At 43.6% G+C, this 27142-nt stretch overlaps 2 protein-coding genes across 3 annotated transcripts in view; both read right to left on the bottom strand.

Moving 5' to 3' along the window:
• Positions 1–13509, bottom strand: part of plekha6 (pleckstrin homology domain containing, family A member 6) — a 300812-nt gene extending 287303 nt beyond the window's left edge. Inside the window, exon 1 of the transcript XR_009929718.1 lies at positions 13249–13509. The gene's annotated coding sequence lies outside the window, so the exon portion shown is untranslated. The remainder of the gene's footprint in view (positions 1–13248) is intronic.
• A 5477-nt stretch (positions 13510–18986) lies between these two features.
• Positions 18987–27142, bottom strand: part of LOC134017173 (protein phosphatase 1 regulatory subunit 15B) — a 598478-nt gene continuing 590322 nt past the window's right edge. For both annotated transcript variants that reach the window (XM_062456551.1, XM_062456542.1), the window contains one exon: positions 18987–19605. In XM_062456551.1, the coding sequence (XP_062312535.1) occupies positions 19405–19605 (201 nt within the window). In that variant the 3' untranslated portion in view covers positions 18987–19404. The remainder of the gene's footprint in view (positions 19606–27142) is intronic.

The following is a 27142-nucleotide window of genomic DNA, read 5'->3' as shown; positions in this document are numbered from 1 at the left end:
ATAGAAATTTTCACTTTCCTTGTGTTCAAGCTTCTATTACTCAACACTAGAAGGACTGACAGGGGTCCTGACAACAGGGGACATAACTTCAGTGTCAGCTTTCAAAAGAGATCATTTACATGCATGTACTCCAAATGGTTCAAGAACAGCTTCCAATTTACTTTGGGTATGCTGTTTAGGCGTTTTCAGGCAAATTTAACAGGAACATGAAAAGGTTAAACATGTTTAAAATATTCATTTATTGTGGTATTATATTCGACTTTTGACTTGGATTAGGTAAGGCTTCATGCTGTGGTCCCATTGTGTCTTCCATCTTATTCCTCCAAACTAAAGACATCTGCAGGCATCTGTATGCAATTTTTGGGTGGGCGGAAATAAAAACTTTATTTTTCACTGTGTTCAAGCTTCTACTAGTCAAAACCAGTAGCACAAAGGGATTCTGACAACAGGGGAAATAACTTCAGTGTCACTTTTCAAAAAAGACCACAACCATGCATGTACTCCAAATTGTTCAAGAACAGCTTTTAAATGACTTTGGGTATGCTTTATTTAGGCGTTTTAGGCGAATTTGACCGGATTGTTAAGAGGTTAAATCTCACTTCCCCTCTCCCTATCTCTTCTTTCATATTATTGCCCTCCCTCCCTCCTCCCTCAATTCATTAAAAGGCTTTATTGGCATGAAATACATTTGTAAATATTGCCAAAGCAACAACAAAAGTATTATGGTAACGATGATAAGGAGAGGAGGGAGAAGGTTTAGCAAACATTGAGTTAGAAAAGAAACCGTAACTCAATAAAATATCATACTTCTAATAATAAAGTACAAATATAGCTGCAAGCAGCGATGCGGGTTCCTCCGCAAAATGGCAAAATATTATAAACATGTACACTGTAGAAGATTGAGACTTGGACAACAAGAGAGCAAAACTACTTCATGTTTGGCCAACAATAATAGGCTGAACGGGGATTTGAACTCATGAGCATAAGGTTACTAGTCAGTCTCTCTAGCCTCTCTGCTACACAACAACTGCTGAGATTTTATGATTAGTAAGGGCTGAGTATTAACTTTTTATAGGATACTGAAACTCTTCTTGAGTTGATCTCCTTCCAGACTCTTAGTCAATGCACAACAAACAATAGTCATGTGGGCAACTGGGCTAGGGCAGCGCTCATATTCATCTCCTTGCGAGAATAGCCTGTGACAGTACAGCAGCCGCCTCTCTGGTCCCATTAAACTACACAACATGCACAATCAGGGTGACCAACAAGATTATATTAACTAACAAACAATAACATTACAAACATCTAACTGAACGAACACAACAACTGAAATCCCTTGCACGGCTGTTGTAACCAACTATTTTCCACAAGTCTTTGCGTTTTTTGATATGCCGCACTGCATGCTGGGTACCCAAGGGTGCTGACGCTGATTATCTAGCTGTGCTCCGACTGCGTGATGAGTATTAGTTTTTGGTCAGCTTTGGGACAAAGGTTAAGAAACGGTTGACATTTCAAGGTGAAATTGCGCATGGTATTTCAGAATGATGTCTGCCTGTTTAACTAAACAAGTAATCAAAATTATGACAGGCCTATAGACTGTGCCTGGATACGAACCTGTGACCTTGCACTTTGTAGGACACCGTTTCAACCAATTGAGCTACCCTCAAGGCTGAGTACACGTGGTCAGTTACTGTACAAAAAAAGGAAGCCGTTTCTTCTGAAGCACGGATTGTTCGATTTGGCCAAAGTTTAAACAGCTGTAATTCAATGATCTTTTGACATATCAAGGTGAAATTGCGCATGGTACTTCAGAACGATGTCATCCTGTTTAACTAAACAGATATTTAAATTTAAGACAGGATCAAACACTGTGGCTGGATTCAAACCTACGACCTTATACTTTGCAGATCACCGTCCCAGCCCATTGAGCTATTCTCAGTGTTAAATATTGTCATGTTCAGTTACTGTATGAAAAAGTAAGCTGTTTCTCCTGTGGTAAGCGTTGTTAGATTCAGCCAAGGTTGAAACAGCTCTAATTCAAACATATTTTGACATATCAAGGTGAAACTTTGCATGGTACTTCAGAGGCATGTCACCTTAAAGCTTATTAGGTTTGAACCATCCTTCAAAAATATATTTGATTTAGTGACACAAACATATTGAGGCAATGTGGACATTTACATAAATACACCCATTTCAGCCATTTTGTACTTGATTCAATTGCCTTAAGTAACGTTTTTAAATACGTCAATGATACATATATGTACCAAATTTCAAGTCAATTTCACCTTTGGTTCAAGAGAAGAGGAATTTTGAAGGTTTTCCCAAATTATCACAGTACAGGAAAATCCATCATGGCGGACCTTATGGGTCCTTGAGGCTTTTTTGTTCCTCATGGAAAATGAGGCATGCACACCAAGTTTCAGAAGAATTGGAGCAATGGGGTGGAAATGCCATCACTTTGAAAATCGGACTTTTGGGCGTGGCCTGTGGCGCCCCCTATGGTCCGATGTGGCCCATATTTGGTGTGGGAGTACCCACTTGGATGTAGTATCAATGTGCCAAATTAGAAAATTTATGACAAGGGACTTTTTGAGATATTGGGGCGCAAGGAGAAGAAAAATAATAATAAATATAGCTGCAAGCAGCGATGTGGGTTCCTCCGCAAAATGGCAAAATATTATAAACATGTACACTGCAGAAGATCGAGAGTTGGACAACAAGGGAGCAAAACTACTTCATGTTTGGCCAACAACAGGCTGAATGGGGATTTGAACTCATCAGCATAAGGTTACAAGTCAGTCTCTCTATCCTCTCTGCTACACACCAACTGTTGAGATTGTATGAATAGAAAGGGCAGAGTATTAGCTTTGGTCAGCTTTTGGACAAAGGTTAAGAAACGGTTGACATTTCAAGGTGAAATTGCATGAAATTGTGCATCGTATTTCAGAATGATGTCATCCTGTTTAACTAAACAGATAATCAAAATTATGACAGGCCAAAAGATAATGGCTGGATTCCAACCAACTACCTTATACTTTACAGGTCACCATGCCAGCCCATTGAGCTATTCTCAGTGTTGAATATTGTCATGTTCAGTTACTGTATAAAAAAGTAAGCTGTTTCTCCTGTGGTAAGCGTTGTTAGATTCAGCCAACGTTGAAACAGCTTTAATTCAATCATATTTTGACATACCAAGGTGAAATTGTTTGTGGTACTTCAGAAAGATGTCATCCTGTTGAACTAAACAGATAATCAAAATTATGACAGGCCAAAAGACTATGGCTGGATTCCAACCTACAACCTTATACTTTACAGGTCACCATCCCAGCCCTATTATCAGTGTTGAATATTGTCATGTTCAGTTACTGTATAAAAAAGTAAGCTGTTTCTCCTGTGGTAAGTGTTGTTAGATTCAGCCTAAGTTGAAACTGCTTGTACATTTCCTATAAAAACAGGATGACTGGGTTGCTGCTGTAAAGAATAACTTTCTCATCGTTTTTTTTTAACAGGTTGTTTGGAGTGCCATAACTTGTCATGGAAGGGAATTTTAAATCATGCCTAGCATCAGTGGGAATGTGTCCTGGCTTAGGTTACTGAAATGAATTTGTGCAACAGGCAAGGGATCCACCTGAACAATCAATTGACTTCATTAGAGAAAACCATTAGAGTTATCTCTACCATGCGTAGACTAGTAGCTAGCTACTGTGGTGAACCTGGCTTGTTTTGCAGTGGTTTACACAGTCTCGCTAAACAGATGATCAGAGTTTTGTGATGGGCTCAAATAAACACACATTGCTATGTTTTTACAACCGGAGGATTGATCGGAAGACTAGAAACCGTTTTGCCAGAATAAAAAATTAAAAACTATGCTTCTGACTGGTTTTGAACCTACAACCATTTTCTTACCAGCCAATTGAGCCACTCCCAGACATGGATTACACAAAACTGGATAATAAAAAAAGCTGTTTCTCCAATGGCGAGCATTGTCAGATTTGGTCGAAGTTCAAACATCTGTAATTCAGTCATATTTTGACATATCAAAGTGAAACTTTGCATGGTACTTCAGAGGCATGTCACCTTAAAGCTTATTAGGTTTGAACCATCCTTCAAAAATACATTTGATTTAGTGACACAAACATATTGAGGCAATGTGGACATTTACATAAATACACCCATTTCAGCCATTTTGTACTTGATTCAATTGCCTTAAGTAACGTTTTTAAATATGTCAATGATACATATCTGTACCAAATTTCAAGTCAATTTCACCTTTGGTTCAAGAGAAGAGGAATTTTGAAGGTTTTCCCAAATTATCACAGTACAGGAAAATCCATCATGGCGGACCTTATGGGTCCTTGAGGCTTTTTTGTTCCTCATGAAAAATGAGGCATGCACACCAAGTTTCAGAAGAATTGGAGCAATGGGGTGGAAATGCCATCACTTTGAAAATCGGACATTTGGGCGTGGCCTGTGGCGCCCCCTATGGTCCGATGTGGCCCATATTTGGTGTGGGGGTACCCACTTGGATGTAGTATCAATGTGCCAAATTAGAAAATTCATGACAAGGGACTTTTTGAGATATTGGGGCGCAAGGAGAAGAAAAATAATAATAAGAAGAATACCAACAATAACACTAGGTTCCCTCCTACCGGAGGAACCTAATAATAAGAATACCAACAATAACAATAGGTTCCCTCCTACCTGAGGAACCTAAATATAGCTGCAAGCAGCGATGCGGGTTCCTCCGCAAAATGGCAAAATATTATAAACATGTACACTGTAGAAGATCGAGACTTGGACAACAAGAGAGCAAAACTACTTCATGTTTGGCCAACAATAATAGGCTGAACAGGGATTTGAACTCATGAGCATAAGGTTACTAGTCTGTCTCTCTAGCCTCTCTGCTACACACCAACTGCTGAGATTTTATGATTAGTAAGGGCTGAGTATTAACTTTTTATAGGATACTGAAACTCTTCTTGAGTTGATCTCTTTCCAGACTCTTAGTCAATGCACAACAAACAATAGTCATGTGGGCAACGGGGCTAGGGCAGCGCTCATATTCAGCTCCTTGCGAGAATAGCCTGTGACAGTACAGCAGCCGACTCTCTGGTCCCATTAAACTACACAGCATGCACAATCAGGGTGACCAACAAGATTATATTAACTAACAAACAATAACATTACAAACATCTAACTGAACGAACACAACAACTGAAATCCCTTGCACGGCTGTTGTAACCAACTATTTTCCACAAGTCTTTGCGTTTTTTGATATGCCGCACTGCATGCTGGGTACCCAAGGGTGCTGACGCTGATTATCTAGCTGTGCTCCGACTGCGTGATATGAGTATTAGTTTTTGGTCAGCTTTGGGACAAAGGTTAAGAAACGGTTGACATTTCAAGGTGAAATTGCGCAAAAACCCGGGCGTGGGAGGAGTTCGGCGAGGCCATGGAGAATGACTTCCGAACGGCTTCGAAAAGGTTCTGGACCACAATCCGGCGACTCAGGAGGGGGAAGCAGTGCACTGTCAACGCTGTATATGGTGGGGATGGTGCGCTGCTGACCTCGATGGGGGACGTCCTGGATCGGTGGAAGGAATACTTTGAAGACCTCCTTAATCCCACCAACACGCGTTCCGACGTGGAGGCAGAGTCTGGGGACATTGGGGGGGGCCCTTCTATCTCTGGGGCTGAGGTCGCCGAGGTGGTTGAAAAGCTCCGCGGTGGCAAGGCCCCTGGGGTGGATGAGGTCCGCCCGGAGTTCCTTAAGGCTCTGGATGTTGTAGGGCTGTCTTGGTTGGCACGACTCTGCAACATCGCGTGGACATCAGGGACAGTGCCTCTGGACTGGCAGACCGGGGTGGTGGTTCCCCTCTTTAAAAAGGGGGACCGGAGGGTGTGCTCCAACTTTAGGGGGATCACACTCCTCAGCCTCCCTGGGAAAGTCTATTCAGGGGTGCTGGAGAGGAGGGTCCGTCGGATTGTCGAACCTTGGATTCAGGAGGAGCAATGTGGTTTTCGTCCTGGCCGTGGAACTGTGGACCAGCTCTATACCCTCGGCAGGGTTCTGGAGGGTGCATGGGAGTTCGCCCAACCAGTCTACACATGTTTTGTGGATTTGGAAAAGGCGTTCGACCGTGTCCCTCGGGGGCTCATGTGGGGGGTGCTCTGGGAGTACGGGGTACCGGACTCCCTGATCGGGGCTGTTCGGTCCCTGTACAACCGGTGCCAGAGTTTGGTCCGCATTGCCGGTAGTAAGTCGAACTTGTTCCCGGTGAGGGTTGGACTCCGCCAGGGCTGCCCTTTGTCACCGATTCTGTTCATAACTTATATGGACAGAATTTCTAGGCGCAGCCAGGGCGTTGAGGGGGTCCGGTTTGGGGACCTCAGGATCGGGTCACTGCTTTTTGCGGATGATTTGGTCCTGTTGGCTTCATCGGGCCGTGACCTCCAGCTCTCACTGGAGCGGTTCGCAACCGAATGCGAAGCGGCTGGGATGGGAATCAGCACCTCCAAATCTGAGGCCATGGTTATCGACCGGAAAAAGGTGGAGTGCAATCTCCGGGTCGGGGAGGAGATCTTGTCCCAAGCGGAGGAGTTCAAGTATCTCGGGGTCTTGTTCACGAGTGAGGGAAGGATGGAGCGCGAGATCGACAGGCGGATCGGTGCGGCGTCCGCAGTGATGCGGGCTCTGTATCGGTCCGCTGTGGTGAAGAAGGAGCTGAGTCGAAAGGCGAAGCTCTCTATTTACCAGTCGATCTACGTTCCTACCCTCACCTATGGTCACGAACTGTGGGTAGTGACCAAAAGAACGAGATCGCGAATACAAGCGGCCGAAATGAGTTTTCTCCGCAGGGTGTCCGGGCTCTCCCTTAGAGATAGGGTGAGAAGCTCGGTCATCCGGGAGGGGCTCAGAGTAGAACCGCTGCTCCTCCGCGTCGAGAGGGGCCAGTTGAGGTGGCTCGGGCATCTGATAAGGATGCCTCCTGGACGCCTCCCTGGTGAGGTGTTCTGGGCACGTCCCACTGGGAAGAGGCCCCGGGGAAGACCCAGGACACGCTGGAGGGACTATGTCTCTCGGCTGGCCTGGGAACGCCTCGGGGTCCCCCAGGAAGAGCTGGTGGAAGTGGCCGGGGAGAGGAAAGTCTGGGCCTCCCTGCTTAGGTTGCTGCCCCCGCGACCCGACCCCCGGACAAGCGGAAGATGATGGATGGATGGATGGAATTGCGCATGGTATTTCAGAATGATGTCTGCCTGTTTAACCCTCGTGCTGCCTTCGGGTCACATGACCCAAAGGTTCATAACGAACCATTGTTGTGTTTACCCAATTTTACCCAATACAAAAACAAATAAAAATAATTTTCTTTTAACCTTCGCAATGTGGGGGGTCTGAGACAGCCCAACGGTTAAAAGAAAATGCTTCACTTTGTTTTTGTATGCGGTAAAGTTGTCGCAATACGACGGTGGGTCACAATGACTGATGGGTCAGAATGACCCGAAGATAACACAAGGGTTAACTAAACAAGTAATCAAAATTATGACAGGCCAATACACTGTGCCTGGATACGAACCTGTGACCTTGCACTTTGTAGGACACCGTTTCAACCCATTGAGCTACCCTCAAGGCTGAGTATACGTGGTCAGTTACTGTACAAAAAACGGAAGCCGTTTCTCCTGAAGCACGGATTGTTCGATTTGGCCAAAGTTTAAACAGCTGTAATTCAATGATCTTTTGACATATCAAGGTGAAATTGCGCATGGTACTTCAGAACGATGTCATCCTGTTTAACTAAACAGATATTTAAATTTAAGACAGGATCAAACACTGTGGCTGGATTCAAACCTACGACCTTATACTTTGCAGGTCACCGTCCCAGCCCATTGAGCTATTCTCAGTGTTAAATATTGTCATGTTCAGTTACTGTATGAAAAAGTAAGCTGTTTCTCCTGTGGTAAGCGTTGTTAGATTCAGCCAAGGTTGAAACAGCTCTAATTCAATCATATTTTGACATATCAAGGTGAAACTTTGCATGGTACTTCAGAGGCATGTCACCTTAAAGCTTAGTAGGTTTGAACCATCCTTCAAAAATACATTTGATTTAGTGACACAAACATATTGAGGCAATGTGGACATTTACATAAATACACCCATTTCAGCCATTTTGTACTTGATTCAATTGCCTTAAGTAACGTTTTTAAATACGTCAATGATACATATCTGTACCAAATTTCAAGTCAATTTCACCTTTGGTTCAAGAGAAGAGGAATTTTGAAGGTTTTCCCAAATTATCACAGTACAGGAAAATCCATCATGGCGGACCTTATGGGTCCTTGAGGCTTTTTTGTTCCTCATGAAAAATGAGTCATGCACACAAAGTTTCAGAAGAATTGGAGCAATGGGGTGGAAATGCCATCACTTTGAAAATCGGACTTTTGGGCGTGGCCTGTGGCGCCCCCTATGGTCCGATGTGGCCCATATTTGGTGTGGGGGTACCCACTTCGATGTAGTATCAATGTGCCAAATTAGAAAATTTATGACAAGGGACTTTTTGAGATATTGGGGCGCAAGGAGAAGAAAAATAATAATAAATATAGCTGCAAGCAGCGATGCGGGTTCCTCCGCAAAATGGCAAAATATTATAAACATGTACACTGTAGAAGATCGAGACTTGGACAACAAGAGAGCAAAACTACTTCATGTTTTGCCAACAATAATAGGCTGAACGGGGATTTGAACTCATGAGCATAAGGTTACTAGTCAGTCTCTCTAGCCTCTCTGCTACACACCAACTGCTGAAATTTTATGATTAGTAAGGGCTGATTATTAACTTTTTATAGGATACTGAAACTCTTCTTGAGTTGATCTCTTTCCAGACTCTTAGTCAATGCACAACAAACAATAGTCATGTGGGCAACTGGGCTAGGGCAGCACTCATATTCAGCTCCTTGCGAGAATAGCCTGTGACAGTACAGCAGCCGACTCTCTGGTCCCATTAAACTACACAACATGCACAATCAGGGTGACCAACAAGACTATATTAACTAACAAACAATAACATTACAAACATCTAACTGAACGAACACAACAACTGAAATCCCTTGCACGGCTGTTGTAACCAACTATTTTCCACAAGTCTTTGCGTTTTTTGATATGCCGCACTGCATGCTGGGTACCCAAGGGTGCTGACGCTGATTATCTAGCTGTGCTCCGACTGCGTGATATGAGTATTAGTTTTTGGTCAGCTTTGGGACAAAGGTTAAGAAACGGTTGACATTTCAAGGTGAAATTGCGCATGGAATTTCAGAATGATGTCTGCCTGTTTAACTAAACAAGTAATCAAAATTATGACAGGCCAAAAGACTGTGCCTCGAAACGAACCTGTGGCCTTATGCTTTGCAGTACAACGCTTCAACCCATTGAGCTACCCGCAAGGCTGAGAAATTCTGATCAGTTTCTGTCCCCCGAAAAAAAGATGTATATCCTGTAGCGTGGCTTGTTCGATTCGGCCAAAGCTTAAACAGCTGTAATTCAATGATATTTTTACATATCAAGGTGAAATTGCGCATGGTACTTTAGAACGATGTTATCCTGTTTAACTAAACATGTATTCACATTAAGATAGACTCAGTGTTGCTGGATTTGAACCTACGACCTTGTACTTTGCAGGTCACCGTTCCAGCTCGTTGAGCTATTCTCAGTGTTGAGTATTGGTATGTTCAGTTACTCTACAAAAAAAAGCTGTTTCTCCAATGGCGAGCATTGTCAGATTTGGTCCAAGTTCAAACAGCTGTAATTCAGTCATATTTTGACATATCAAGGTGAAATTGTTTATGGTACTTCATGGGCGTGTCACCTTAAAGCATATTAGGTTTGAAAACCCATCATTCAAAATGAACTTTGACTTAGTGACACAAACATATTGAGGTAATGTGGAAATTTACATAAATACACCCTTTTCAGCTATTTAGTATTTTATTCAATTGCTATAAGTAACGTTTTTAAATACGTCAATGATACATATCTGTACAAAATCTCAAGTTAATTAGACCTTTGGTTCAAGAGAAGAGGAATTTTGAAGTTTTTCCCAAATTATCACTCTACAGGAAAATCGATCAGGCCTGACCTTGATTTTTTGTTCGCCATGAGAAATAAGGCATGCACACCAAGTTTCAGAAGAATTTGAGCAATGGGGTGGAAATGCTATCACTTTGAAAATCGGACATTTGGGCGTCGCCTGTGGCGCCCCCTATAGTCCGATGTGGCCCATATTTGGTGTGGGGGTACCCACTTGGATGTAGTATCAATGTGCCAAATTAGAACATTTATGACTAGGGACTTTTTGAGATATTGGGGCGCAAGGAGAAGAAAAATAATAAGAAGAAGAAGAATACCAACAATAACAATAAGTTCCCTCCTACCGGAGGAACCTAATAATACCAACAATAACAATAGGTTCCCTCCTACCAGAGGAACCTAATAAGAATACCAACAATAACACTAGGTTGCCTCCTACCGGAGGAACCTAATAATAAGAATACCAACAATAACAATAGGTTCCCTCCTACCGGAGGAACCTAATAATACCAACAAACACAATAGGGTCCTCCTGACGGAGGAACCCTAAATATGATATAAAAAAGTCAATGTATACTTACATGGAAATATTTTTTTAAACTAGGATAACAAATTACTAAAAGACACAATATTCTGTGTAGATATTGTACGATGTATAAGATATGTATCACCACTGTTCCTCTGCTAGACATAGATATCCTTCATTTGTCTTTTAGTTACCCATTAGTTATCAGACAGGGCCGGCCCTAGGGTTTTGGAGGCCCAAAACAAAAATAGTGTATGGGGCCCTTTTGATTGCCCAAAACGGGGGGCAATCTTATTTTTTGGGGGGGCCCGAACCAAGCGCGGGGCCCTAAACAAATGTTTCCATCTTTCTCTGTCCCTGACACCCCCCCTCTCTCTTTATCTTCCTCTGTCCCCAACAGCCCCCCCTCTCTCCATCTCTGTGTGTCTCTCCCACTCTCTCTCCTTCCTTCCCTCCCTCTCTCTTTTTCCTTTCTCTCAGATGGAGGAGTTGCCCTGGCTCCTGAGACTCAACACTGGGTTGCCATGGCAACTAGGGGGTTTTCCATGAACAGCAGGGGACTTAACCCTTTAACCCTTGTGTTATCTTCGGGTCATTCTGACCCATCAGTCATTGTGACCCACCGTCGTATTGCTTTACCGCCTACAAAAACAAAGTGAAGCATTTTCTTTTAACCGTTGGGCTGTCTCAGACCCCCCGCATTGCGAAGGTTAAAAGAAAATAATTGTTATTTGTTTTTGTATTGGGTAAAATTGGGTAAACACAACGATGGTTCGTTATGAACCTTTGGGTCATGTGGCGGCACAAGGGTTAAGTCACAAGGCGATCATCAGGAAACAGGTAGGGAAGGTGAAGGCCACAGTGAGGAGCACAGACTAAACACCCTCACTGTCAAATCTCACACACACACTTCATCTAGAGGCTTTATGACTTAGAATTATGACTGTGTATACTAATATTATATCTGTGTATTTGTTTTGTTTTTATCGTTTTTTTATATTGATCATTTTGATGTACATTTTATTGGGTCTACTGTGACATTTGTCTTCTGAGATGTAGAAAGTGTATCTAATCCACACTAATGAACAATTTGCATTTGAGATTCAAATGTGAGTCTAGGAACAGACCCTGAAGGAACATACAGGTCCTGCAGATGGATTGGCCTCCAGCTACTCTCCCCAGCCCTGCCTGGGACCGGTCAGGGAAAGCAGAGGTGCTTGAGCGTTGTAAAAGATAAAAGAGAAGGGAGAGAGTGATGGAGGCTGAAAGAGAGAAGGGAGAGGAAGGGAGGAGGGCAAAGACTGTTTCAGTAGAGATTTACCAAGAACTGTTCACAACAGCTTCTTGCTGCTTAGTATTCTACTAAAACCTTATCAGTGTGTGTGGATGATGTGTGTGTGGATGACGTGTGTGTGTGTATGTGTGGATGATGTGTGTGTGTGCGTTTGTGTGTGGATGATGTGCTGTATATCTTTATCACAGACCCTGGCTACCTCCCCCTTCCCCAAAAAGCTGCAGAAACCAGGCACTGCAGCATTAAATGTTGCGCTAAAACACACACTCACGCTCTTTAGTAAAGCAGCACACACGGCACAGGTTTGACTGAGCCAATATCAAACCACAAAAGCTTTTTTTGAGAGGAAGAGAGAGCAATGGTTTTCACACGCACACACATGCTTACGCAACACAACTGCACAGCACCGGACACTGTGGTAGTAATGGGACAGTCTAATTCCCACTGAGCTGTCAGGGTTTATCAATGCTAATGTTAACATTAACTGACACACACACACACCCTTTAATACACATTAACCTTCCTTAATCCAGCCTTCCTCACTGCCAACACGCGTGCAAGTGTGGACAAAAACACACAAAAGCCTAAAAATACACACATATGTGTGCGCACACGCACTCAGACTCCCCCAAGCCTGAAATAACACACACACACATGCTGATGAAGTAAAGGCAGATAAACCCCTGATTCAAAGTCCTCCTGATCCTCCCTCTGCTGAGGTTTAGATCAGCCTGGCTTGGCTTGACTCGGATTAGCCCGGCCATGTGGCCTGCAACATGCTGGGAAACTACTGACACCCACAAACACACCTTCTTATGTGTGCAGGCATGAGAGACTGTGTGTGCAAGACAGTTTATGTGAGTGAGTATGTGTGTGAGACACTGTGTAAGCCTGGGGATGGGGACACAGTAGAACTGCAGAGTGGCAGCCGATGTGTATTATGCTACAAGACCAAAGGCAAATACCATAGCAACAGATACCCCCTAGTCCCAGCTCTAGCCCCAGTCTAAGTCCCAAACCAACCGAGCCCCAGCCCCAGGTTCCCAGCCCTAGTCCTAGTCCAAGTCCCAACCCAGTACCAGTCTCAGCCACAGGTCACCAGCCCCAACCCCAGGCCCCTGCCCAGCGCAGTTCCAGTTCCCAAGCCCCAGTCCAGTTCAGTCCCAAAAACACACCATTAGTTGACATTAGTAGCATGACACAGTTAACGGCATCACATCAGAGCATGTTCTGAAACATAAATGTCAGATCAATAGCCAGACAGACAAGACGACACATGCAAGTTTATCTGCCAGCCCAACAAACATATTCATCCACTGCATACACACACACATACGTGTCACCTACCAGCCACCCACTGACGCCGATTCTCTCCATCCAGTGTGTGTGTGTCAGACAGCCTGACGTCCAGAGATCAGAAAGCCAGGTTGGAAGCAGACTGGAAGCAAAAAAAGAACGACGACTCTATCCTCCTCTTCTTCTCCCCACCACTAACAAGGAGAAACAACCACCTCCTACAACCCAGACAGAGGGATAGAGAGACACAGAAGGAGACTGGAAAGAGGTAGAGGGAGGCTGCACAGCTCCTAGCACTGTCAGTGACTGGGAAGAGGAGACAGGATAACACTAGCCATCCCTGTGTCAGGAAGGGACAGATAAAGGAGGGAGGAAGAGAGGGAGAGGGTGGGTGGGGGAGCGTGATGCTACGGAGCATGCTCAGTTGAAAATCCCAGAATATTTAAATGTCACATGACCACTCTTGCCTGTCAGTCACACTGTAAGCAGTAGAGATGGAGGAAGAGACAGAAAGAGGGGGGAGGAGGGAGGAGGGGGAAGGGAGGGATGAAGACAGAGAAGGGGAGAGGAGGGTAGGAGGGGGGAAGAGAGGGATGGAGACAGGGAAAAGGAGAGAGGAGGGGAAGAGGGGTAAGGGAGAGGAATGGATTGAGACAGAGATTGGGAAGGAGAAAGGAGTGGTGAGGGGAGGTGGGGGAAGGGAGTGATGGAGAGTGCACCGTGACTGGAGGGTGGAGACATAACAGCTGGTCCTCACCATTTTCATTAGAGAGAGATAGGAAGACCTGTAATCGCCCTCAGGGCACACAGTCAGCCAATGGCAGGGCCGTAATGGCCAGTAGCTGATTAACCCTTTCCAGGAAGGCGTGTACCTGCAAGAATATCACAATACCACAGAGGAAGAATACAACACAAACAAGAGAAGAAAGGAGTCTGGACAACAGCCTTTACCGCACAACAGGGGAACAACAACTTTAGATTTACAAGTTTTTGTCCCAAATAACGTGGAGGCAAATAATTTTGGTAGTATGTAAATCATGTTTTGTCTTTAAAGTAATACAAATTAATAATAATAAAAATACATGGGTAGAAAGCCTTTGCAACCAAGCAAAATAAACAGATGTTTTGGAAATACCGTCTTCAGATTATTATGTAAACATTTTTATTTATTTATAATCCGTACAGAAATACCATTAAAATCTAAATACATATTGAGACAGAGAAATAAAGAATATATGAGATATATACCTTAAATACATTCTTCCACAGCTGCAGTACACTACCTTTTGGCCAATAAGCTTAACGTATTTCTCAGTCAAAAGTCAAGTCATTACTAGAGCAAAGCATTTACACAGCTGTAAGACTTAAAATAACACAATTTGATTGCAAGGCCCCTGCACTAACAGTACATGGCCTCTACTCTTCTGAAGTGTAGATCTGTACATAGGGTTAGGGTTAGGGCATATGAAACGGTCATAGCTGTTTACCACAGACCGAGGAGTGCTACAGAGACCGATCTAGCAGGTTGGATCTCAATATATACAAACCGTCTGCCATTCAATGTGAGCCAACAGCACACCCTAGTTGTGACATTGGAAAAATACAAAAAAAGAAAATTGAAGTCAGCATCCCTCTGTGGCCATTTAACAAATACTGTTTTTCAATGTATTTTAACACCAGGGAACCAACCAACACACAGCAGATACTGGTTTAAGGATTACTACTGTTGAAACTGTAGACCCAGGATGTCAAAGACATTTACATTTATGCATTTAGCAACACGCTTTTATCCAAAGCGACTTCCAAGAGAGTTTTACAAACGTGCATAGGTCACTGACCATAACAACGAGATAGCCCCAAACATTGCGGGTAGCCAAACATGAAGCATACATTGTGAAAACCAAGTGTAAGTCCCAAAGGGAAGAACAATAAGAGCATGTAGTTAGACAAGTTACAATTAAACAGCAAGAACCTCAAAAGTGCAAGAGTGTACCTGTGGAAAAAAAAGCAAGCAACAATAATATATTTCACGGCGAGTACAATCATTTTAAGACAGTTACAACAAACCAACAAGTCTCTCAATAAGAGACATTGTGATCCTGGAGGAAACTAACATCAGGTCCAGCCAATCATTCCTAAGTGCCGTTGTACTCCCGGAACAAGTGTGTCTTGAGCCTTTTCTTGAAGGTGGGGAGACAGTCAGTGTCCCTGATGGAGGTGGGGAGTTGATTCCACCATTGGGGGGCCAGACAGGAGAAAAGCTTGTGTTGGGACCGGGCGCTCTTGAGCAGTAGGACCACCAGACGGTTGTCAGAAGAAGACGGTAGGTGGTGGGTGGGGGTGTAAGGCTGAAGGAGAGACTTGATGTAGTCGGGTGCAGTCCCGTTCACCGCTCGGAAGGTCAGTACGGAGTCTTGAATCTGATACGGGCCGTGATGGGAAGCCAGTGGCGGGAGATGAGGAGCGGGGTAACATGGGAGCGTCTGGGTAGATTGAAGACCAGGCGGGCTGCCGCGTTTTGAATCCTCTGGAGGGCGGGTTGCGCATGCTGGGAGACCGGCGAGCAGCGAGTTGCAGTAGTCCAACTTTGACAAACAACAAAGACAAACTCAACATCTAGTTATTGAGTTTCTTGAAGACTGTAAGATAAACTCTTTTGATAGTGCTTCTGAATAGGATAGTCCAAGGTTAGTGTATGGACCTCACTTTGTGCATAGGAACCAAAACAGGAAAATACCTTCCCCAAAATGTTGCCACAAAGTTTGAAGCACAGAATTGTCTAGAGTAACAATTTATGCTTCAGCATGAATACATCCATCAGTAGATCTAAGGCACTCCCCCCCCCCCCCCCAAAAATTTTTTTTTTGTTAATGTGGCTTAATTTGAACAAAATGAACAAAGTGAGGTCCGAACAGTAATGTTTAGTTGACTTTGGTGTGGAAAAACTTTATTGGCCTGCACAGACCCCTGACCTAAACACCATCAAACACATTTAGGATGAATTCTAACGCCATCTGCAAGCCAGGTGTAATCACCCAGTGCACAAACTCCTTAATGCTCTTGTGACTGAATGTGCACAAATTTCCCCCCACACACACCAAAATCTTGTAGACAGCCTTCCCTGAAGAGAGGCAGCTGTTATAGCTACATGGGCGACAACTCCATATTATTGCCAATGCCTATGGATCTAGAATGGGATGTCATAAAATGTCCTCAAGGTGTAATGTCTACATGTCCCAATACGTGTCTATATAGTATATAGTCACTATATAATATGTATATCGGTATTCATTTGGAGATGTTCAGATTAACAGATGTTCAAATCCTCAAAAGAAGACAGAAACAAGTCATTTCCCAATAGTGATTTAATTCCACAGAATACTTATTCCATTTTGTGAGGCGCAGCTATCAAACAGGACAACTAACCCAACCTAAAATGTTTTTACAAAAATAAAACAATTTTGTTGTTAATTGCATTGATTAAAATAACACAGAACGATATTTATATATATGTGGATGTTGTTTAACAATCTGAGCACATCTTAGCGCCTCAGTCACATGCATCCCTGCTTTTCTTTTCAGCCACCTCGATACGGTAACTCCATGGCCACTACCTAGTCTGTAGAAGGGGTTAATGAGGAAGAAGGGTCTAGGGCGGGGGTACTCAATAGGCGGACTCCGGTCCAGATCAGGACCCAGACGCAATACAATTTGGACCGAAGACAAAATCAACATTCTAATATAGTCATGATCCAAGCAAGTTTTCATTGGTGCGGGATTTTGTGCTATAGCCTATATATTTTTGTTCCTACTAGATGTGGTTTCTATCTTCCGTGTCCAATCCAAAGGTACAATCAGGAGCTGTAATAACTGTGGGCCACGCAGGTTGTGTGTGTCATTCGCAACAACGCAGGCTAACGATTTGCTAACGGTACCCGTTTCTTCCTTAGCGAAAATCATGGCGTGACAAAACCCATCAAAAAGCGAAAAGTTGATTCCGAAAATCGCAAATTTCAGACAGAGTGGACTGACAAGTATGTATTTGTGCTGCCGGTGGGGAGCACAAAACCGATGTGTTTAATCTGCAATGAGACGGTTGCCCTTGTCAAAAGTGGTAACGTGAAACGTCACTATGACACAAAGCATAGACACTTTGAACAAAATTCCCACCCCCAGAACTCTGAGGTAAGGGCCAGAAAAATAAACCATCACTGTTCCGGACCCTGGACTGAATGGAAATTTGGTGAGTGGACCTTTTGGGTTTCTAATTGAGTACCCCTGTTCTAGGGTCTATAATTAGACATGGGCCCTGTAGTCCCCACAGATTCAGCAAGCTTCCTTCCCTGTCTGCTTCCCTGGATGGCCTCTAATCATCCTGTATGTGGACCAGGTGACAGCATCTAGGAGAATGGACCAGGTGACGGAGCATTGAGAGGGGACCAGGTAACAGAGCGTCTAGGAGGGACCAGGTGACAGCGCGTCTACAGGGGACCAGGTGTTGAATGTTAGGACACGTGTTAGAGTAACACAAACACTTACACTCAAAACCCATACCCATAATCCTTTGCTTCAGACCAGAAATACAACTGGCGAGGGAGGAGCTTGGTTGTTTCGGTTAAAAATACCTGGACAGCTTGAAATATAGAAAGGGAACAGACTGGTAGACTGGTTAGGTGTGTGGTGGTAGACTGGTTAGATGTGTTTATACTGCTGACCCACACTTTGTGGGAGGGTGGTGCTCCTATTTATAATACTGCTGCAGAACTGGGGCCCGTTCTCTGTACGTCGCTAACTCAGTTAGCTGAGTTGTGCTGCGACAACTTTACCCAATACAAAAACAAATAAAAAGCATTTTCTTTTAACCATGCGCTTCGGGGGGTGTGAGACAGCCCGACGGTTAAAAGAAAATTATTTTTATTTATTTTTGTATTAGGTAAAGTTGTCGCAATACGTGGGGGGGTTCACAATGACCCGAAGATAACACAAGGGTTAAATCGTCAAATTCAACAACAGCAGAGCAGGTTGGGGGAACTCATATTACAGAGCAACAGCAAGCTGTTGGCTCTGTTGCAGACAAAAACGGGTCGCTGTTTTTGGCCACGGTGAGCAGCCAATAGCGGCGTTGCTGATCAAGGTTTCTAATATCAATACATACCCCCTTTTAGACCAACGCATAACTCAATCCAGCTTGACTAATTATAAACAACATGGGTGTTCGAAGAACCAAATTAGCCAGATCATGATTAGCAAGATGATGTCATCTTGGATGTGTCATTTGATCTTGGATGTAATAAGCGACATACGGAGAACCGGCCCCTTGACTAGATAGTCCAGGACCACAGCTGGCTTATCTTTGGTGTTAGCAAACACAGGAGTTGGCAGAAGACCCGGTTCAAGGGGCTGAAGCCTTGTTATACAAAAGAAATGAGTGAGGAGTCTTTTTAGACTCTAGACAAGGTTTCTGGGTAAACCACAAGCATTTAACGACTAAAGGCCTTTCCAAACCTTTGTTTCTGCAATTAAAAATAACAAATCGAATACAGGAGAAGGTAGTTTGTCAGTATTTTGCTTGTGAGGGTTTCCTGGAGTCTGGTCCTGTTGGAACTTTACCATGAGAGGGGGAGGTGCAAGAATGTGTGTTCTGAAACTGTCTGTGAGCCAACACCAGATGGTATGCAGATGCTCTTGTAGCTCAGCTGCTTGCTGAGTCTGTGTGTGTGAGACAATGTATGTGTGTGTGTGAGGGAGGAATCACCAGCAGCGCTGCATTAAAAGGAGCAGACATTGGGGAAATGAAAAACATTTAAAACAAAACTGTATAGCCAGTTCTTCCTGAACAAATCAGACCATGGGGCCCATAGGGTCCCTCTCTATGACTATGTCTCTTCAGAGGAACATTCCTGTTTGATTTAATGATTAGACTGGCTCATGTTATAACTGAGGTTTCACCACAGTACTGTAGGTTCAAACACACAACAGCAAAACAAGGTGGAGAACATGGGGTTTGTATGAGTCTGGATGAACACTGAAATATTTCATCTCACGAACACAAAGGGGAAAGGGGGGGGGGGGGGAATCTCCTCTCTGCAGTATCGATGCAGTCTGCTGTGACCCAACCAGGAGGGTCCTGAGGGCCGAATGGAGATGAGCTCAGAGGAGGAGCTGGGCTACAAGTCAGAAGTGAAGCGGTCTGTATCCTCCTGCTCCTCAATTGTGCTCACGCTGCTGCTGGCCCAGTCTCTGATAGGCCAGCAAGCGGGAGGCGGGCACCAACACATGACCAATGGCCTCCTCCACTTCTTGTACGCGGCGCAGAAAGCGGCAACGGTCACGGGCCAGCTGCTCCCAGGGGCTGCGCCGGTCCTCCGGGCCGCTGTAGAACTCCTCCACCTGCTCGCAGAAACGCACCTGGAGAGGCGACACCAGGGTCAGGGTTGGGAGGTCCAGTCACTCAAACACACTGCACAGATCCTGCTGTTAACACTACCGTGAAACACTTTGCCTTCAACCATAGCTGTTCTGCAGAGCAGCCGAGACCTGCTAAAGCTTTTGCAGTTACACACAAGCATCTACTTGGACATCTTTTACTTTAATTCAAGAACCACTCAATTAGATATACACAGTAATTGGTTAATGATGTGTCTATTGGTTATTCAACCTGGTAATAGTTAGGATGTATGGAAAACAAGATCACCGCTGTTATATCAAAAGCTGGCAGACCATTGTCAGTTTGCAGGTGAAGAAATTGAGTGCATAGTTGTATTAAATCCTGTGTTTTCACCAATGATGTGGGTTGGTTGACTGCAGCTTGTGTTGTACGGTCTGGAGTTTATGATACTTGAAATACATTTTCCATCATAAGATGGGTTTGAGACAACAGGGCTGTGTGTTTCATGTTCAGAAATGTTTTTCTACCAAGTCCTGAAAAATTGTAATGTAAACATCAAACAGATGAATTTTCATCCGTTTCATCCATTTACCAAGATGTTAGAACGGTTTCATTAATTCACCAACAACCATGAAATTAATGTGGGGTGTAACCAAGTCCGCTCAATGCAATGACAACGTGGCTTAATTAAAGCGGGGGTTGGTAGCTGGTTCTGAGTATGCCTGTGGAGCTCAGCAACACTGAGGGCCCTGGATTAAGGGAACGTAATTAGATTATTGCAAAAGCACTGAGACTAAACACTCGGAGGCAGAAAGTGTCATGGAAAAGTCCGTCGGTGAAATTTGATTTTCTTCCCTCTCAAGGCCGAAATATGCTTCTGCGTCTCCGTTTACGGATGGGCGGGCGCACGGATAGACTTCGTTTATGGTTCTCCGTAGGCTGTGGGTGCTGAAAACAATTCACCGCCAGAAGAGTAGGTGGCGCAACGTTTTTTTGTAAGTCGTCGTCGAGTTTATCTAGGTTATCGAGAAGTCAGAGCAAATTGACAAATTAGCCGTTTCATCAATAAAATACGCACATTTTCAGCAACTACACTGCCCATTTCTCGTCACATTTTAATTCAGATGCTGATTTACATGTACTGTTTAGCTGAAATATGAATTCTAAAAACTTACAGCAATGGCGGTCAAAGGATTCTGTTGGTCCTGTTTATCACGGCAACCCCGCCCCCGACGCAAGCGGTTCTTAATACTGACCAATCACAGCCAAGGGGGTCTCCGTAGCTCTCCGAAATTACGACGGACAGTTAGAAAATTCAGGAGGTGCACGTCAAGGTGTCCGAGGCTGTCCGAGGGGTGACGGAGAGCTCGTAGAGGGCGTTCCACGGAGACGAGGGCGTTCCCATGTGTCCGTTTTTCGAAAAACGCAGAAGCATATATTGGACTTCAGTCTTTCTTCTCCCAGGTCATTATGTCTGTTGCTAAGTAACAGAAGCGGGTGTGTACTGCGGGCTGTGATGCAGGAGGCTGGTTGGCTCAAATGACTCTGAATGACACCGCACACTGGAGAATTCTCTTTCCATTTCAGTGGAAGTGAAATGCCTCATATTTCTACCAAACAGACTGCCAAATCTGACAGCTACACTAAGTTGACCTTTTTCATGCGTGCTCTTGAGAATCAGTTTGGGTTACTGCCTTCCTATATGGCTTGCCTATCCCTCTGTCCCTATAATGTCTTTAAATCTAGTTTGAAGTATTTATATTTTAGTTATGTTAAAATGGCATTGCTATAATGTTCTCTCTCCTTGAGTCCTACAGTCTCCCCTAGAGTAGGGGAAGAGTTGCATCTTTCTATGTCAGTAACACACACCCTCAAATGTACACTCCTTTTTTGAGGACTTTCTTTAAGACTAATGATCTCCATTAAAAACTCAACTAGTTAACGATTTGAAAGACAAACATGGTCTGTTCAAAAACCAGATAAAAATATTCCAAGACTACCCCAACAAAAGGCAGGGTAGGTAAGGTTGTTGAGAGGCACTTGACATACCGTATTTCTTTGAATAAACGCCACAGCGTTGATTAAATAACGTTCATTTTTGGTGCGGCGTTTATGCGAGGGCGGCGTTTAATTAGTAAGGGTGATTTCGTGAATTGTACCTGCAGTGCAGCCATAGACAACTTCGTTGCTGGCATTGTGACAAATGAATCATGCTGCTAAAAACGCAGGTTTCATTTAATACCGCTGACCTCCTTGTCTATTCTTTGTTTGTCTATGAGTGCGGCAACTCCCATTCTCATTGGCTATCAATTAGATGTGCGTTGGTAGTTCAACTGTCTCAAATACAGGTGTTCTACATTGTGTAGAAATCTGAAGCAGCATGCCTAAATGTTCATACACGTTAGCTTTAAAACAGAAAGTTATATACATGTGTAATAAATACTGGGGTTGACTAACCAATTAAATAACCGTTTTCAGATTTTTTTGGTGCGGCGTTTATTCGAGGGCGGCGTTTATTACACAACGTTCATTTTTGGTGCAGCGTTTATTCGAGGGCGGCGTTTATTACACAACGTTCATTTTTGGTGCAGCGTTTATTCGAGGGCAGCGTTTATTCGAAGAAATATGGTATTTGCTGAAATAAACCTCCCATTCTGATAGCAACCAATAAATCTTAAGGTTTCATAGTAAAAATATAGCACCAAGGAACTACCTTTGTCGTAAATTTGCTATTACTTACTGCTTAGTTAATCTTGGTTCCATATTAGTTAATAGTATTTAATTCGGTTAATGTAGAACTACCTATTACTTCCTGCATAGCTACTCGTTAACAACGGACCATTATTCTAAAGTGTTACCAATGTTCCTATTGTGACATCACAATAGGGAAGGTTACCTCCCCTTACTCTGCTTTGCCCGCACAGAGAATTTGGCCCACCAATGAGAAAATGAGCTACGACCGTGCGAGCGCGATATAGGTTTTTCCTCTAGACATCATGGCTTGCAAACGACCGAAGCATGGCAGTTAGCCCTGCCTCTTTCTTCCTCATAGCATTTAAAGCTACAGACACAGAAACGGCACGTCCTGAGGAAAGCTCATTGTGGGACTGATCGTAGTGGCTGTAATTCTGCACTAAGGCAGAAGTTCAGGAAAGAGACTTCAGATACAGGATTAGGGGACCACTAAGGCCTACATAAAAGCACCAAAAAACAGCATGTCGTGGGATCTTTAAGTTGTTGGTGCAAATCACATCTTCCGAAAACAGCCTGAAAGATGTAGCCTATTCACGGTTTACCAGAAAAATGTATCCTGTGTACAATGCAATGTCCGAGATTAGCCGATTCATTCTATTTAGTCCGTGGATGTAGGCTAAAAGGAACGTATGACAAAAATGTACGGCAAACACGCAGAAGGCATGCTTGGAAGTTGACAACTACATATGAAACATTATATTTAAGGGTACTTTGTACATACAAACATAGCCTACATACGGCTGCACATTATGCAAATTATGAGTATTTAGTGATCCTTAACATGTTGTTTATTATATTGAGTGGCTTCTTCAACAATACGGGATGCCGACAACGTCCCCTTTTGACTGGACTGTCACATATGACGCAACAATTTTGATTGGCTTCATCGGACAAACTCTTTCGAAAATCAAAAAACCATGTGATAACTTCAGTGAGGCTTGGTCTGAAGATAATCTCTCCCAAATTTGGTGAACATTGGACATACTTTGTAGGAGTAGTGAAAAACAGTTTGTGAATTCTAAATTGCGGCCGCATCAATTCGGCTGGTATCACAAGTTATCATGTGTCAGACATGGGATCTCCCAAGATATCACGAGACAAAGGAATCACTTAATAAAATGCTAACAAATCAACAGTTATTGGCCAAAACGCATTTTCGCTTTCTGCGGACGGTTTGGTGGTAGCCAAAGCCATATGCCAAAACCTGTAATTTAGCGTTTGTGTTAAGACGACACATCTGTCCGTTTTAGGATGAAAGAAATTGCCGTCTTAACACGGCCGTTTCAAATGTCTTAAGACGTTTGGACCATCTATGCTTCCAATTGGTTGCCGTCTTTTCTTTCCATATTCCACAGATGTGTCCCTTAGTACACGCATACACACTCACACACAGTATAAATATTCACACGTAGACTGGAGAATAGTTTCTTCCCAAGGGCCATCAGGCTTCTGAATGGAAACTGATACATTCTCGCCACTTTCTCATTTGCCACTTTACACACTGTCACTTTCAGCTACTGTTTGCACTATCTGCATTATTGCACTAATTGCTCCCCACTTGTCTTTAGGTCACTTGTCTTTAGGTTAGTATAGGTCAGGAGTGGCTAACCAGTCCAGCATAAAGAGCCCCCCCCCAAAAAAACACCATAGGAAAGAGCCACACATGCACGCCCGCACTACAACAGCGGCTTACATATCTAATGACAGTCATACTACAAAGCATAACAGTTTTTATACGACCGCCCAGGGCCTTGTGCCACTGGGGGCCTCGTGCCTGCTAGGTTTGCAATCACAAAGTTTTTGTATTTTTTCTACTTTCAAATATTTTTTTATTCCTGTTCTTGACTGGATATGCTCTAAAATGACATTCCCGTTTGTTAAAAAACCATATACCTATATATATATATATTTTTAGTGCTGTCAGTTAAATAAGTTATTAACGGCGTTAACGCAAACCCATTTTAACGGCGTACATTTTTTTTGCGCAAGATTAACGTTCTTTTTGGCCTAGCAAACTCAGTTGTTTTTTTCACATGCTGTTGCAACGACTACTGACGTTAGAAAAGCAACGACTACTGACGTTAGAAAAACTACAACACCACACCGGATCTAGCTAGACCGGAAACAAAACAACAGGCACACACTTGTTTGGGCTTGCGAGCCGGCTAAAGAGTAGTAGCAGAGCCTGTTTAAAGATCCTGTAAAGTGGACCTGGAAACGAGTTTTAAGTTCACCACAACACAGAATAATGTGTTATTAACTACCCATCCAAATTCGAATGAAAAAATAACACCGACAAGTATGTTAAATTAGGCTTTGAAATTGTGAAAAAAAATCAGCAGTCTTCTCTGCTTGAGACTGGAGGGGTGTGTCGCCTGAAGGAGCAGAAGCTCCGCCCCTCGCTGCCTAGTGCCTACCTCCGACCCAGATAATGGACGCTATGTCAAGCCGAACAAAAACGTATAGAATTAGATTTTATTTGTTCAATGAGTGAAACATACAGATGCATATAAATGAAATGTTCCCCTGAGCTGTAACAGTAAAAATGGACACCAGAGACAGCAGACAGTGAGCTCTCCAACTAGGCTACTTCTAACACATTAGCTACCATTTCACCAAAACATCATTCTACACTGAGTAGCCTAATATCAATTTAGTGGTTTGCACTAACTCATAGCAGAGATACCTCTGGAAAAGTTATCTAGTTTAATTATAACAAGCACACAGGACTGAGTGATGAACTGCTGGCGGCGGTGGATGGTCCAGGTGCGACCGGAGGATGAACGGCCGGAGGGGCGATGTTGGTACGGCTCCGCGCTGCAAGAGAAGCCGTGTGTTGGTGAACCCCGTCTGTCTCTGGTCCATGTTAAAACTGTCCGCCGTGAAATGGTCAGTGCAGAGGCGGCTGTTGGAGTTTATCCAAAGCTTTCCATGAGCGTGGCTCTTCACAAAATCTATCCACCTAATTTTCCTTTCATTATCAATAGGGAACTTAAATGGCGTTGCAGCGCAGCTGGAGTTCTTGCATCCAGGGAAGATGCAGTTGTGGGTGGTGGGAGACATCCTGAAGCTAGCTAGCTAGCTGATGTAGGCTACAATAACAATACAGCAGGAGGAGCCATGCAGTGATCTGACGTAGATAGGGGGAAATGACGTAGATAGGGCATTTTTTGGCTCCGCCCATTAAAACCTGATCTGAAAACGGAAGAGAAACTGTTCTTCGGTTTAACTCCACATTTCAGTTTGACAAAGTTTTAGCGCTTTGCACATGCTTTCAGGAACTCATTTCACACGTATATAATGTAGTTAGAAGCAAAACATGGAATTTACTTTACAGGATCTTTAAGGTATATTAGACATCAGGGCTCAACATTAACATTTTTTGGCACTGGCCCCACCGGGCCAGTGGGTTTAAAACTTACTGGCCCCAAGACAATTTTTACTGGCCCCCCCTCCAAAAGTTGTAATTGGGTGTGCTTTGCCTCCGGCAAGGGCACAACCTTTGTTTTCTCACATTTATCTTATTATTATTATTATTTTCCCATCCCTAAGGATCAGTCAATATTTGGACTACATAGACAACGTCGGTGTCAAAATGTTCGTCTTGGTCACGATTGCGTTGCTTTTATTGGGATTTACGTTCCGTTGCACGGTTTAGGCTGAACTTTGTGGCAAAAAGTGCAAAAAGTGCCTTGTGTCAACAAAGGGTACTCAGTGCTAGCCTACGTCACAACGTCAGCACACGTTAGCAACAACGACGCATGGATACAACGTGCATAGATGTGCTGTTGCACAGCGAGTATCGTGCCGTGGTGTACTAGCAGCATCATACATGTACATTTAAGCAAATCAAGACTTGCATGTACAGTAAGTAATGTAACATTAAATAATGTATTTAAACTCAAGCTTGTGTGGTGTGTCGCTGGCTTCAGTGCCACAGCCTGAACTTTATGTCAAAAGAAACGTTCTCATTTCCGGCGCTTTCAAACAATCCCCTCACTCAGTGAAGTTTGGCTAGCCATCGCAACTAGCTTGCTCGTAGCAAACCTCTTTTGAATTAGCCAATTCTCCCTAAATAGATGTCAAGATTATTTACGTTTTTGGGGGCATATTTTCAGTTAGCAGATGGTACTGTTTGAATCGCGATTCCATCTAAAATACTGCCGGTGACAATGTTGTTACAGTAGTTTGTTTGAAAGGGGGTTCTTAATGAATTGCGCAATATGAGTAGGCTAAATGCTTGAAAAGTTTCACTAGAAGAGAAAAACTTAAGGGGACGGACCCACCTGCAAACGACGCAAGCAAGCACACCCTACAATTTCCCCAGAAATTGTACCCTCTCTAGTTTATCATTGTTACAACAAAACCAAAGACTTATAAGTTGTGTTATTCTGTTAACATGTTTAACCATTTATTAAACACATCCTGGATATAAAAAGAACAAAAATGAAATCACATTTCTAGTGATAAAAAATAAAAAGGTAATAGTCAGCAAAACAATTGACTTTTAACCTCAAACGTGACGTGCTCTCTTCCCTGCTGACAGCCATCTCTGCACAACTGAAACCTCTGGTCCCTCAATGCTAATATATAAAAGCTTCCATAGCATTTCATCAGTATGATACTAAGTACCCAAGTCGACACCATTCTTCTGCTGCAGTTCAATAGCCTGGGGGAACGAGGCGAACGGCTGGCCCGTCTTAATTACGTGATATGCCGTTGTTATAAATCGTGCAATAACACGATGGGCATCTACATTTAAATTCCTGACCAGCAGTCAACGGCCTGGAAGATGGATTGTCA

The sequence above is a fragment of the Osmerus eperlanus genome, chromosome 1 (assembly GCF_963692335.1).
Source record: "Osmerus eperlanus chromosome 1, fOsmEpe2.1, whole genome shotgun sequence".
Classification (NCBI taxonomy): domain Eukaryota; kingdom Metazoa; phylum Chordata; class Actinopteri; order Osmeriformes; family Osmeridae; genus Osmerus; species Osmerus eperlanus.
The sequence above is the reverse complement of the archived record's forward strand: the minus strand, read 5'-3'. Positions and strand labels throughout refer to the sequence as shown.